This window comes from Panthera pardus, unplaced genomic scaffold, assembly GCF_024362965.1.
Source record: "Panthera pardus isolate Hobbes unplaced genomic scaffold, ASM2436296v1 HiC_scaffold_3, whole genome shotgun sequence".
NCBI lineage: Eukaryota > Metazoa > Chordata > Mammalia > Carnivora > Felidae > Panthera > Panthera pardus.
Genome location: NW_026526876.1, coordinates 17255535 through 17268950, shown reverse-complemented (window position 1 = coordinate 17268950; position 13416 = coordinate 17255535). Strand labels below are relative to the sequence as shown.

The 13416-nt window shown below is 51.3% G+C and overlaps 1 protein-coding gene across 4 annotated transcripts in view; it reads left to right on the top strand.

Moving 5' to 3' along the window:
- The window catches only part of SEC14L1 (SEC14 like lipid binding 1), an 87420-nt gene that overhangs the window by 58460 nt on the left and 15544 nt on the right, over positions 1–13416 (top strand). For all 4 annotated transcript variants that reach the window (XM_053893101.1, XM_053893100.1, XM_053893102.1 and 1 more), the window contains 2 exons: positions 11165–11314; positions 11441–11572. In XM_053893101.1, the coding sequence (XP_053749076.1) occupies positions 11165–11314; positions 11441–11572 (282 nt within the window). The remainder of the gene's footprint in view (positions 1–11164; positions 11315–11440; positions 11573–13416) is intronic.

Here is a 13416-nt window from a genome sequence, read left to right as displayed (position 1 = left end):
CAGAACACTGGACCCTTTGTTTTTGATAGAAAGTTTGATGGTAGAGAATGATCCATTGGATTGAAGCTCAGTTTGTTCAGATTTTGAATACCGCCTCTCTATGCAGGCAGAACTTAGGAACAAATGAATAACATTTAAAGCACTTGCTTGGCAGCGCCTGGGTGGCTCAGTCGGTTGAGCTTCCGACTTCGACTCAGGTCACGATCTCGCGGTCCGTGAGTTCGAGCCCCGCGTCGGGCTCTGTGCTGGGAGCTCGGAGCCTGGAGCCCGCTTCCGATTCTGTGTCTCCCTCTCTCTCTGCCCCTCTCCTTGGGCTCTGTCTGTGTCTCTCAAAAAATAAACATTTAAAAAAAATAAATAAAGCACCTGCAGCCACAGTTCCCGCACTGTGCCGAGGCACCCCAGGGCACCACAGTGCTGTCGGGTGTTTTTTACATTTTGAGAAAACACGCTCGATAGTCAACGTTTCTTGGACGTTGTGCAAACTCCTGGCGCATGCACGGTAGCTCACGTTTCAAGATTGGATCACACGGTTTCTTTTCATGGCGTCGCATCTTTGTGGAGCTGCGTTTTCGCTGGCTGCTGTGCTAAAAATTAGCTAGTGCGGCACGAGAATCCGTGGGCAACAGGAAACGAGAGCACAAGCGCCCCGTGTGATTCCGAGCCTTGGTGGCACCCAAGCGTCCACCCTCACAAGTAACACTGGCCATGTAGGAATGGGACAAAAACACATTTTCCCTCGACTTGAGAGTATTATTTTTTCAGATGGCTACTGAGTTATTAGGACACAAGTGCTTTTCAAGCTTGTCTGGACCTAATGACAACAGATACTTCTTCTGGCATTGGGGCACCGCGGAAAAGTTACTGAGATGTCAAGGGTGCTGCGAAGGGACATTTAGAATCCTCTGACGTAGGGCACCATGTGGTGGTGCCTGAGGACAAACGTTCCCAGAGAAGCCAGTCAGAAATGTCCTCATCGATTATCTTCAAGGCTGTAAACAAACTGAAGTCACCCCCAGGCTAGTGTCTGAGATGTCGATCTCCAGCTCTTCCAGAAACATAATACCGTGCAACACGTGAGGGCCTTAGCTTTCTACTCTAGGCTAAAAAGCGGAAGATCCGGTTTATCGAGCATGCTAGATCGTTCTTGGAATTTCATTTGAAAGCTCAAGAACTCTGTGTCGGTCTATTAAATTGTGTTCACAGAAGTTTCCCACGTAGTCTTGCCCGGAAATTCTCGAGAAGGAATACATTACAAGTACCGTAAGGTAGAGTATTCTAGAAGACCTTACTGAATCAGGAGTGTAGCCGTACAGCTGCCTGCACACGCAAGGAGGGAAGGAATGGTTTCACGTTTGTCTTTAACCAGGAACAGCTAGAAACTATTGTGCCTGGTAGCTTTGCCGGAGCCAGATAAGCTCTGTGCCCGGCGTGGGACTTGAACTCACGTCCTTGAGGTCGAGAGTCGCTTGGTCTACCCACTGAGCCTCCCAGGCGCTGCCGCCCCTCCCCGAACATATGCTAATTTTGAAATAGATTCGGATGATTGATTATTTTTCTTCTAAGGACAGTTCTTTGTTTTCTTGCTCGTTTGGTTCTTACAGCATTGAGGAGTCCCGGGACTCTGCTGGCCCTTGTCAGAGAGCGACTTCGCGTTTCTCTGCCGGGAGCCGGGAGCAGTGTGCTCGGGCCGCGTGCTGCCGTGGGTGCAGGTTGACGTCCTGCTGTCCTGGGTGCGGGGGTGGGGGGGGAAGGGGCAGCACTGGCAGGGGCGCGGTCACGGGCGCCATCACATTCTGCTGCGGTCCGCCCGCCGCACCTGCACCTGCTCCTTGGCTCAGTGTTGTTGTCAAGGACTCGCGGTCACTTGGGCTGGGACCCTCACGGTCGAAACGTTTGTGGTCGGACATCCTCAACTAGATACAAGTTCATGGAGGGCCAGTTCCCGCTACCCTCGCGGAGAGACCTTTGCCAGGCATCTGGGTTTAGGGGGCTCCCGTCCCACCTCGCGCTCAGGGGTGTGGGACCCTGCCCTTTGGAGCGGAGTCAGGCACGGTTTGGGTCTCACGCACCCGAGTTGTCGAAGAGGTCGGCAAGCACCCTCCTGCTGTGTGATTTGGGGCCCTCTTTACAAATACCGTAGTATGGGTAAGGAAGGGTAGCGACCTCGATGGAACTGAAACTCCTCGCACGTGAAGTCCTTTGATCTTGTGGGTAATTTCCAGCAGAACCTTTCTGCCTGTGCCGCTGTTGCCACTGCTGGTCGTCTGCAGGCCGGTGACGGGGCAGGGGACACAGGTGGCCGCCGTGCACGGCCCCCTCTGCTTGAGGGAGGCCCGCCGCCCCCAGTGGCACCATGTCCCGCGTCCGTGTGCTGTGGTCCCACCGAAAATAGGTGGATTGGGGAAGAAATTGCGAAGTTTTTCTGTCGTTTAACACAGCCGTTTCGTGTTGAGAACCGTCCAGAGCAGGGGCACAGGCGTGTGAACGAGGGACACGGGGCCTGACCTGCGCTCCTCCCGGTGCCTCCCAGTACCCGCCTGTCTCCCCCGGGGGTGTGGGGGAGCTCACCGAGCCGGCTCCTCGGTCGCCGGGAAGCACGGCCGGTGTCTCCCGCGGTGTGGTGGCCGTGAGGGCGGCCGCGGGACCGAGGGACGGTCAGAAGAATGTGCGTGCGGTCGGGACACTGTGGCGCAAGGTGTGGGAGCCGCACGTCCGCCATCTGCGCCTCGGCTGCGCTCCTGTCTTCGCTCATCGTGGCCCTGCTCCACGGAGAAGGTCCTAGAAGAGGGTCCAGCCTCTTGTACTGGATCCCGTTGGCGTCGGTCATGATGCCCTGTCCTTAGAGCTCCCGGCCCCCGCGGGCCCGACTCACACCCTCTCCACACTAAATGTCACCCTGAGAGAGTGTGTCCTCAGAACCCTGGAACTGAGCTTGTCTAAGACGAAATGCCTAATTTACACTTCAGATGTGTTTGATCCCAGAGGGAGACGGCTTGGCACCTGTCAGATGTTTGCGTATTTTTTTTAGCTGCCCTAGAATCTTTGTGTGTTCTTGTGTGACCTTCCCGGGGCTAGTCCAGTCTGTTGTGACTTGATCTGTGGGTCCCACTGAAGGCCGGTGACTGAGGATGGGGACTTTGGTGCTAACTCAGCACTTGGCCCGGACAGTTGTCTGTACCCTGTTACCCCAGTTAGTCCGCTCATGGTCTTGAACTCGTTTGAAAATCGCTAATCTGACTGGGTTGGTCATGAAGACTTTGGATGAATGGAAGTGTATCACAACTGATTGGATTATAACTTTTCTTGGAAAGGACTCAAATTTTCAAAAATTTAAGTTTTTATAAACATTTTGTTTTGTGTTTATATAAATATATATATTTATATATATATAAAAAATATATATATATATATAGGGACGCCTGAGTGGGCCTGAGCGGCTCAGTCGGTTGAGTGTCTGACTCTTGGTTTCAGCTCATTCAGTTTCATGGGTTCGAGCCCCGCGTTGGGTTCCACGCTGACGGTGCGGAGCCTGCCTGGGATTCTCTCTCTCTCTCTCTCTCTCTCTCTCCCTCTCCCTCTCTGTCTGCCCCTCCCCCACCCACACTGTCTCTCTCTCTCTCTCTCTCTCAAAAATCAATAAACTTAAAAAAAGTAAAAAAAGAATGAACACATTTATTCACAAGTAAGTAGCACGTGATTCGGAACCTCGCCTTACAAGTGGACTAAATAGAAGTCCGCCTGTCTTGTAATAGCGGAGGCGGAATTCAAGAGCCCATCAAGGACTTGAGTTGTGACCACATGCAGTGTTGGTGGGGGGGCCCAGCTTCCTCGGGCCGTTGACACTCTTCACGCCTTCACTTAGCCGAGCTGTTTGTATGCTTTGGAGTCCCAGCAACAGACCAGGTGCCCGAAGCTCTTCGCCGCGTGACTCCTGTGCCTGAGCCGCTTCTGAGGCAGGTGACGCGGTGTCCGCGGGTCTGAACGGCTGCTCCGGAGCGTGTCCACGGAGTGTTTCCTCCCTTGTGGTGTCGCTCCCGTGGCCCCCATCGGGAACGTTCCCTTCTGCACACGCGCTCTCGCCACCCATCCTGGAGCCATGTCCCCCCCCCCACTGTCTGAAGCAGTTTCATTGTCAGTACGGTGCATTGCTGTCCGTGACCTCCTCCCTGTCTTTTCTTCGTTGTGGACGGTACGTGTGTCTGTGTCTTGCTTCTGAAGAAGCCCCGTCCCTGTGTCTTCCACAGTCACGTCTAGATCTCAACACGGTGGCTTATGCGGCAGGCCCTCTGTACGTATGTGGCTGTCACTTCTGCTAAGTCGGCGATTTACGGAAAACCGACTCTGAGGGGCTTCGGTCAGTTTCCCACATCTTCCCGATGCGTTTTATATTTGCCTCTTCGAGCACTGGCAACTTCTGAGAGACTCCCGCCGTATTTAGGGTTTTTCCACTTCGGGAGTCTTTCCGGGGTAAAACCAGCTCTGCGTCTAAGTGCGTTTGAGGGTCACGTCCAGTGCCATAGGATATCCAAGTCGTACGGGAAGCGGCTGGCTTAGTTCGCTGGCTAAGTTGTGTATGAACCTAGTTCAATCTGAAGGTAGATTCTTTAAATGGAATTTCTTTTAAATGGGTTTTCCTGGCAGAATGCGCTGTTAAGCTCGTTACTTCTCAAGTTGAAATGTCTTCCCTAAAATATGGTTTTATTTAGCACAGTACAAGCTTTTAATATCTCAAAATTGCATTCAAAGTTCGGTTAAAAACTGAAAGTGCTGTTGCCAAGCTCCCGAATTACAGGCTCAGAAATCCCTTTTGAAGGAGGAAGAGTGGGTGTAGGAAGGTGGGAGGAAGCCGAGTTACCCAGCAGGCAGCTTTCCTCCCTGGGGCAAATGGGTAAGGCCCTGCTTTTGTTTTTATTATTGAAACAGTGGCTCTGTGAAACAAAACGAGTGAGCCAATGATGATAATAGTCAACGTCTCTTGGTCTCTTGCGAAAGTAGCTTTTCCTTTTAAGAGAGGACATCGAAGAACATTTCTCTCGCGCTGGAAGAATGCCTTCTGGAAAATTTAATTCTGTTCAGGCCTCTCTTGATTTTTGTGGTTGATACACGCCGAGTGTGATTAGGAAGTGACGTAATAATATTGCAGATAGTTCGTGAAAACTAAGACGGAGGGAAATTCCTGTGGCTCTCCCGAGGCGGTGATTTGAACCCGGAGAGAACTGAAGCCTGGGTTCCTGCCCAGTTCTGGAGAGATAGGTGCGGGGAGGAGACTCGAAGGCCTGCGGACGTGGGCCCGTGGGCACGAACTAAGCCTTCAGAATGGGGAAGCTGCACACAGAAATCCAGACTGCTGCCTTCTCGTGAAGAGCCGGCAGCTGGAGCTCTCTGGGCCCGCGTCCCCTCAGAGCCACGGTGGCCGGGCCAGGCCGGAGGCCCCCGTGCGGAGGTGCAGGGCCCCGGGGGACCTCTCACCTGGCCTTCCACCTCGGGCTGGAGCTGGGCCAAACCTCACGCTGGGTAAGATGTGACAAGGTCGTACTCAGTTCCGTGCAAAAGCACTGTTGGTCTCCATATTGCCCTTCCCCCCGAAGTGACCTTCCCCTGTTGCTAGTGTCCCCAGCTTTTTACTTTGAGAAATTTCTGTTATTAAAGAAGTTGATGAAGCGTAGCAAATACGTGTCTGCATTTCCACTTAGATAAATTAATACATTCTCTTTATCTCTTACACACACACACACATGCATGCATGCACACACTCACAGCCTGAGTCTTGCAGAACCATTTGAAAGAAGCTGTGTGTATCATTACCCTTGCCCTAAGTACTAGAGCATTATTGCCTCAGAACAGAAACGCTGCTTAACGGTCATCGTTATCACACCCGCGAAATTTCACACGGACAGAATGATAGTATTTAGTGTGTGATGCATGGGCACATGTCCTTAAATATTCTTTAGAGCTATTTTTATTCCAAGGAGCCAATGCAGCATAGCCTTTGGTAGTCCTGTCTCTTTAACTGACTTCATGCTAGATAGTTCTCGGCTTTTTCTGTTCATCTTTCAAGACAGTGGCCTTTCTCATTTTTTAAGAGTCCAGGCCGGTGCTTTTGTGCAGTGCCCCGTAACTTGGACTTGTCTTGATTATTTCCTCCCTTTCTGTTGTGAGGTGTGCAGAGGTCGCGCGTGCTTCCCTTGTGTCACAGCAGCGCGGCAGGTTGTCCCGTGCTTGGTCCTAAGTTAAATCCTTGGCCGGAGCTGGTATCTGCTAGATCTTAACAGTATAAAGGGACAGATTTCCATCATCTGTCCCTTTGTAACTGACAACCTGCAGGCTGATCTTGGAGACCGTGCTGTCTCTTCCAGCCTTTCAGTAGTGCCCTGTGTCGATCCTTGCCCGAACCAGTTATGAATTGGTGGTTGCAGAATTGTGGTTTTCTGATTGTGTTGTTTGCCCCTGTGGTTATTAGGTGACATTTGTCTGTAAGATTTCCTCCCCCGCCCATTTCTCTTGGGTATCACTATCTTTTCTCTTTCTGGTGCTCAAATGATCTCGGAACGGGGGGGAGTGGAACCCCTTCAGGCTGGTTCCTGTGTCCTTTTGACATGCCCCCCCCTCAGTCACTGAGCGCATCCTTATTTCTGGTAAGTACTTCAGATTCACCTTGACCTTTTCCCTTCAGACTTGTAATCAGTCATTTCTTGACAGTGCACGCCTTCTTCTCTAGTCCTGAGTGGTATTTAGAAACCGAGCTCTAGATGCCAAGTTTCTTGTTGCTGCTGAGGTGTCATTGCTTCTAGGCCCTTCCTGTGGGCAAAACTAGAATGTGCATAAATGTTTCCAATAAGATTGGGATGCTTCTGTTTTTCGGAGGCTGCAGCAAGTTTGTAGATTGTAGTTTGTGCTGAAAAACTGGGGTCTGGTATCCGTAAGCAGTTTCAGAGACTAAAGTTTTGTCACCGTTTTGCGATCTTCCTTTTCTATAACCCTCTAGAAAGTTAGGCTTTTCTGCGCCAACAGTATGCAGAATTCCTGAGCCTTATATATCTCCGAAAGATTGGCCCAGGTAAGTGAGCACAGAGACAAAGAGCTGATTTGTTGCTTTATCTAGTAAGGTTTTTTTTTTGTTGTTGTTTTTTTTAATGTTTATTTTTGAGAGAGAGAGAGAGAGCCCGAGCACACACGAACAGGGGAGGGGCAGAGAGAGAGAGGGAGACAGAGGATCTGAAATCAGCTCTGCATAGAGCCCGACGCGGGGCTTGAACTCACGAAACCTGAGATCATGACCTGTGCCGAAGTCGGACACGTGACCGACTGAGCCACCCAGGCGCCCCTGTCTAAGCAAGGTTTTATTCCATAATTCAAAAAATGTTTATTGAGCAGTGACTTTGTTTTAGGCGATGCGAAGACGCATGGACTGGCCCCTGCCCCGTGGCTGAGTGGTGCGCCTGGGGATGGGGGGGCAGGTGCCGACCAGGGCGCGCAGGGAAGCAGGGAGAAGCTCGCTAGGAACCTTCCGCACAGACAGCTTTGCAGAGGAGTGTACCGATTCCCCGGGTGGGTCGTGCATTAGCACTGTCACGTCTAAGGCCATCTGGCCAAAGTAAAAGCCAGTCTCTGTGAAAACAGGCGTCTACACGGATGGGTGATTTTACAGGGAATGGAGAGTTTGTACTGTGTCTTCAATTGAAGACTGGGCTGTGAGGGTAATGCCCTGTGCCGACCACTCTGTTGCAAGAATTTAGAGGCCGTTGTGGGCATTTTGAAAATGATCTAATAGGTCCTTTGATAGGAGAGATCCCGGCTTCGGGTATTTCTTGGCGAGTGCCTACTCTGCCCCGTATGTAACTTAAAAAGAATCTTTTTGTTTGAATCCTTGTATTTCAATTTTTTGATATGTCATAGCGCTGGAGTATACAAAGCCAGGGTTTTTTTGTTTTTTTTTTTTTGTAATTATTAAAATTTAAAACTCAGTTTAGATGGTTTTCAGTGTCTGTAGAACAAATGATAGCAAATTTTTTTTTCTAGAGTTGTTCCCGTGTGCAATACTCAACGGGCCTCCCAGAGACTTCTGTGTGGTATGGTCTGAGCAGTTCGATAAACTCCTTACGTGTTGTTGATTTCAAATGCATTAAGAGACGAATGCTGTGTGATTTGTCAAGATTATAGCAGTAATGGGATGCAGAATATATTTGAGAGGAGGGGGGAGTAGGTAAATAGGAAGGATATGTTTTCAACCCCCAAAGTAAAGACTTTTAAAAAGCAGTTATAATTGGCCACCACGTAAGTTTTGCCTCCCTTCCAGACCGCCCTGTGCATGGCTGTCCTTGATTTTCTGAAAGGGCGACTCTGGTCACATAGTAGACTTCCCTCCTTCTCCATCGCCCCGTGAGGTAGGTCAACTCCAAGACAGCCAGACCTTCCATTGGGTTTGGTCCCCACTGTGCCCTCAGGGTGTGGCCACGTGGGCTGTGCTCAGCAGGGACAGGCCTTGTCAGAAGTGTCACTGCAGGCCACCGTTCCCTCCTCCACTGGCTTTCGGTCCCTGCTCGCCCTGCGGCATTCCCTTGAGGCCACGCTCCTGGGTTCTCTTTCCTAGAAATCTCTCCCCTCCTCGATAACTATAAACAGTCGTGTGCCTTGAGGCCCAGTGTAAATGCCCCCTCTTCCGTGAAGCCTTCCTACACCACCCCTCTCTCCAAAGCTCAGGGTGTTCTCTTTCTTCTTACACCTTTATGGCACTTGCTTATTCTTAGGACACACTCGTGTATGACCCTGACTCCCTTTCCTGAACTGTCTGCTTCATTTTCCACCGCCTCCCATATTGTCTCGCGTGGTATCTTACATAGACAGCAGGAGCACAGCCGGAAATTTGCAGACTGGTGTAGCCCTGTAATGTTATGGAGAGGAGAGGAGATACGTACCAGATTATCGAGGATACTTAGAGTGAGATTAGTGAAAACCGGGTGGAGGGATTAATAGGTCGCTCTGGTAGCGGCGTCCCGACTTCGGTTCAGGCATGGATCTCAGGGTCCGTGAGTTCAGGCCCCGCATCGGGCTCGCTGATGTCAGCACAGGGTCCGCTTCGGATCCTCTGTCCCCCTCTTTCTCTGCTCCTCCCTCCCTCTCTCTCTAAAAAACAAATACAAAAAAATTGTAAATACAAAAAATAAGAAATAGGTTGCTCTGGTGCTTTATGGGGGGTTCAGTGCAGCTCCTGCGACCTGAGTATTACTTCTGTTCAGACGTCAGATCTGTCCACGGGCAGCTTCAGGAAACTGCTCCTCGGAAGGCAGCGTGTTAGTCTGGCCGTGCGCCGGAACGCCTCGCCCCTTGTGGGAGGTCACATCGCAGCAGTCGGTGCCACTTTGAGGTTGTCATTCACCTTGCCAACAGCATACGTTTCTCCTCAAATCTGTGTGTGGTTGTGATTAACTTAAGGCGGGAAGCCAGCCCCCCCCCCCCCCCCCATTTTTAGGACAGCTGGTGGAGGAGTGGCATTTGTCACTTTAATAGGAACATCGCGTCACCGAGGTGCTGGGCCCAGCCCCGGGCTTCTTTTCCATGCTGCTTCTTAGAGCCCAGACGCTTGTCATCCGGCCGCCTCGGTTTCCTGTTCCTGCAGCCCCGCGAGCCGCCGGGTGGCTTCGGTTTTAGCGTAAATTCAATAGTCAGGTCGTCAGCAACGCTGTCTTCACAGAGCACCACACTCGCTACGCCGTAAACTAAATCGGGCGCCTGAGTGCATTGTCGAAAAGTTTGGATGAATTATACAGGAAGTGAAGCTTTTTTTCATGCTTTAAGTTTCGTAGTTTGCGATAATTGAAGATTCACGGTGTGTTAATACCCTGTTATTCACCAGGAATGACACCGGGGGTCCCCCTGTGTTCCTTACCCGTTCCTCCCCGCCCCCCGTAACATTTAGGGAGACTGTGGTCCGTCGTCACAACCAGAATACCGCCGTGGATGCAGCGAAGGTACTGAACATTCTCCGAGTGCCTTGACGGCTGCACCCACTCCCCCCCCCTCCCCCCCACCCCTGCCCCTGGCAACCGCCGATCCGTTCTGCGTTTCTGCAGTTGTCATTTCAAGCAGGTTACAAACACGTTTGAGTCCATGGTCCGTTTTGAGCTAATTTGTACATCCAGTGTGGGGTTCAGGCTGAGGTCCTTTTTTTTTTGTTGTTGTTCCTTCCTGTTGGTGTGCAAGGCCTCCAGTCAGATTTGTTGGGCAAAAAGGCCGTCCTTCTTCCGTTGAATTGCTCCTGCATCTCTGTCGAAAATCACTTGGGCGTATTTGTGTGGGTCCGTGTACGGCTGTCTGCCCTGTGACGTCTGTGTCCCTTCCACCGCCAGCCGCGCAAGCCTGGGTCACCGTGGCTGCGCAGTAGGCACCCATCCCACACCTCTTGGAGTGACGCCTCCCAGTTTAGTCTTTTTTTGTTGAGAATTGTTTTAGCCGGTTTAGTTCTCCTGCCTTTCCGTATAAACTTTATTATTATTTTTTTTAAGTTTGTTTATTTTGAGAGAAAGCGAGAGTGCAAGCCGGGGAGGGGCAGGGTGAGAGGGAGAGAGAGACTCTCGAGCAGGCTCCACACTGTCAGCACAGAGCCGGACGCCGGGCTCAAACTCGTGAACCGTGAGATCGTGACCTGAGCCGCGATCAAGAGTTGGATGCTCGACCGGCTGAGCCGCCCGGGCGCCCCTCCATATAAATTTTAAAATAATCTTGTCTGTAGCTTAGGCAAAGACGAGCCCTGCTGGGATTTCGATAGGAGTTGTGTTAAACCTCTGTAGCCACGTGGGAAGGATTGACGTCTTTACTGCCCTGAGTCTCCCAGTCCATGAACACAGAATGTCTTTTTCTTTTTTAACAAAAGCTTATGATGTAAAGACAAAGGCAGCTCTGTGGTGACGCGTGGACATGTATCAGGAGATGCCGTGTTTGTTTTTTTTTTGAAGCAAGCTTTGTGCCCAGAGTGGAGCCCGATGCGGGGCTTGAACTCCCTACCCTGTGATCGAGACCTGAGCTGAGATCAAGAGTTGGCCGCTTCACCGACCGAGCCACCCAGGCGCCCCGGGAGATGCTTTTATTCCTGGGAGAATCTCAGTGACGGGCTGTCGGGTCGCATCTCTGTTCAATTCCTTTTTTTAAAACAATGTATCCCCAGGCCTACGAAAGGAGATTCCCTACGTGTCCTTTGATCCCGATGTTTGTGGACAGTGACACCGTGAACGAGTTCAAGAGCGAAGACGGGGCCGTTCACATTATAGAACGGCGCTGCAAGCTGGACATAGACGCACCAAGGCTGCTGAAAAAGGTACCCACGGGGACATTTAGGCCGTCCCCCTGCAGACGAACTTAACGCTCACGGCTTCTGTTGCACTCGGTGTCAGTAATAAGTCTGTTTTCTCCCTTTTTTTTTTTTTTTTTTTTTTTTTTAAAGATTGCAGGCGTCGATTATGTTTATTTTGTCCAAAAAAACTCACTGAATTCTCGGGAACGTACTTTGCACATCGAGGCCCATAACGAAACGTTCTCCAACCGGGTCATCATCCACGAACATTGCTGCTACACTGTGAGTAACCGCACTCGCGGGGGTGGCGCGGGGAGGGCAGGGGACGCAGGCTTGGGCCGGCCTGTGCTTCTGGGACCCGCGTGGCCGTCGCGCTAAACGGCACACCGCCTTGTGTTCTTCAGGTACCGCCCCTCGCTTCGGACGCGTGGGGTCAGCGGGTGGCAGCTGTGGTTTACTGCAGAATGGGTCACATGGTTGTAGCAGTCGAGGTCGCCTTGTGACCTTCCCATGTCCCTTCCTTTCCGGCACCACTCTAACACTTCAGAAGTACACGGGAAGGACCCAAGAGAACAGTTTTCTCCGCTCTCTGAAAGTAGAGCGTTCCCGTGAAGCCTTTCGTTTGCCGAACACGGGCAAAGCAAAGCAGCAATTACGAGTGTATATGGGAAGATTTTCTAGCCTTCCCGTATGCAAAACAGAGCTTCTTTAAGGGCTTCTGGTGCCCCAGGACCCGTCTTGCTAACAGGTGCACAGAATAAACGGAGACAAAGCCCAGAGGCCCACAGACACTGTTCTAAGCTCTGGAGTCTCGAGGCTTCCGGAGGCCGGGTGGGGGGCTTGGTGCTATCCTCGCCGCTTGGGGTACGAGCTGCCTCCGTAACGGCTTTTGCGAAACAAACGGTGAACGCTGTTTTCACGTTCACCCATTTCCCTAAATGAGGAAATCCTCTTTAGATTTCTTTTGGTTAGCCAAAACAGGCACGAATGTCAGTCTTTCGTAGAGGCGATGGGGCGGAATGCAGACTTCGGGAAAGCAGGGCTTGCCTGTGGTGGGTACCTCTGGATCAGGCTGATCTGCTGTTCTTCGTCACTGACTCGCCACCAGATTATTAGAATAATCTAATAGGGTCTCTCGCTTCTTCCTCACCCTTCTACACCGTATCCTTAGCGCTGAATCCCAAGTGATCCATTTAAAGTATGTCAGATCAGGGGCGCCTGGGGGGCTCCGTCCGTGAAGCGTCCGACTTCGGCTCAGGTCACGGATCTCACGGTCCGTGGGTTCGAGCCCCACGTCGGGCTCTGTGCTGACAGCTCGGAGCCTGGAGCCTGCTTGGGATTCTGTGTCTCCCTCTCTCTCTGCCCCTCCCCTGCTCTTTCTCTCTCTCTCAAAAATAAATAAACATTAAAAACTTTAAATAAATAAATAAAGTATGTCAGATCGTATCATACTTTCTGCAGCCTTCCTGCGTTTCACACAGAAAAGCCCAGAGGCCTCCCAGGGGCTTACAGGGCCCCTCATTTTCTCGTCCGCACACATCTGCTGTCCTGCCGTCTTTGTGCACAAGCCTACGCACCTGCTGTTCCCTGATGGCGCAGGCTGCTTCCAAGTGCGCCCTCTGCCGGGGGGCGCTGTGCCCCCGGATCTCTGCTGGACTCCCGCCCTCACCTTCGGTCTGTGCTCACATCTGCCCTTCCGGATGAAGCCAGCCTGAACGCCCTGTTCAATTCTGCTGCCCGCCCCCCAGTTCGTTCACCTGCTCCAGCTTTTCCTTTTTCCCTTAGCGCTTGTCTTCAGTTTCTTACCTCTTTATGTTCATGGCTGATTGGCTGTCTCCCCCTCCGGACCGTAAGCTGCATCAGGCAGGGATCTTCGTTTTGTCTACACTGGAGAACCCTGCTCAGGAAATACGGTGAATGAACGAACCACCAATGAAAGCGGAGCTCTCCTTTTAACAGGCGTTTTTCGATTTTTTTTTCCTAGAATATTTTACAAATATTTAGGTCTTTTTATGATTTTGAGCCTCCCTGTGTAAATTTTCCATCTGCTGCTTTCATGACCGTAACGTTACTGGTAGAGTAAGTGTTTTCTTTTGGTTACTAGTTGATGGAGAAGCCGACAGATG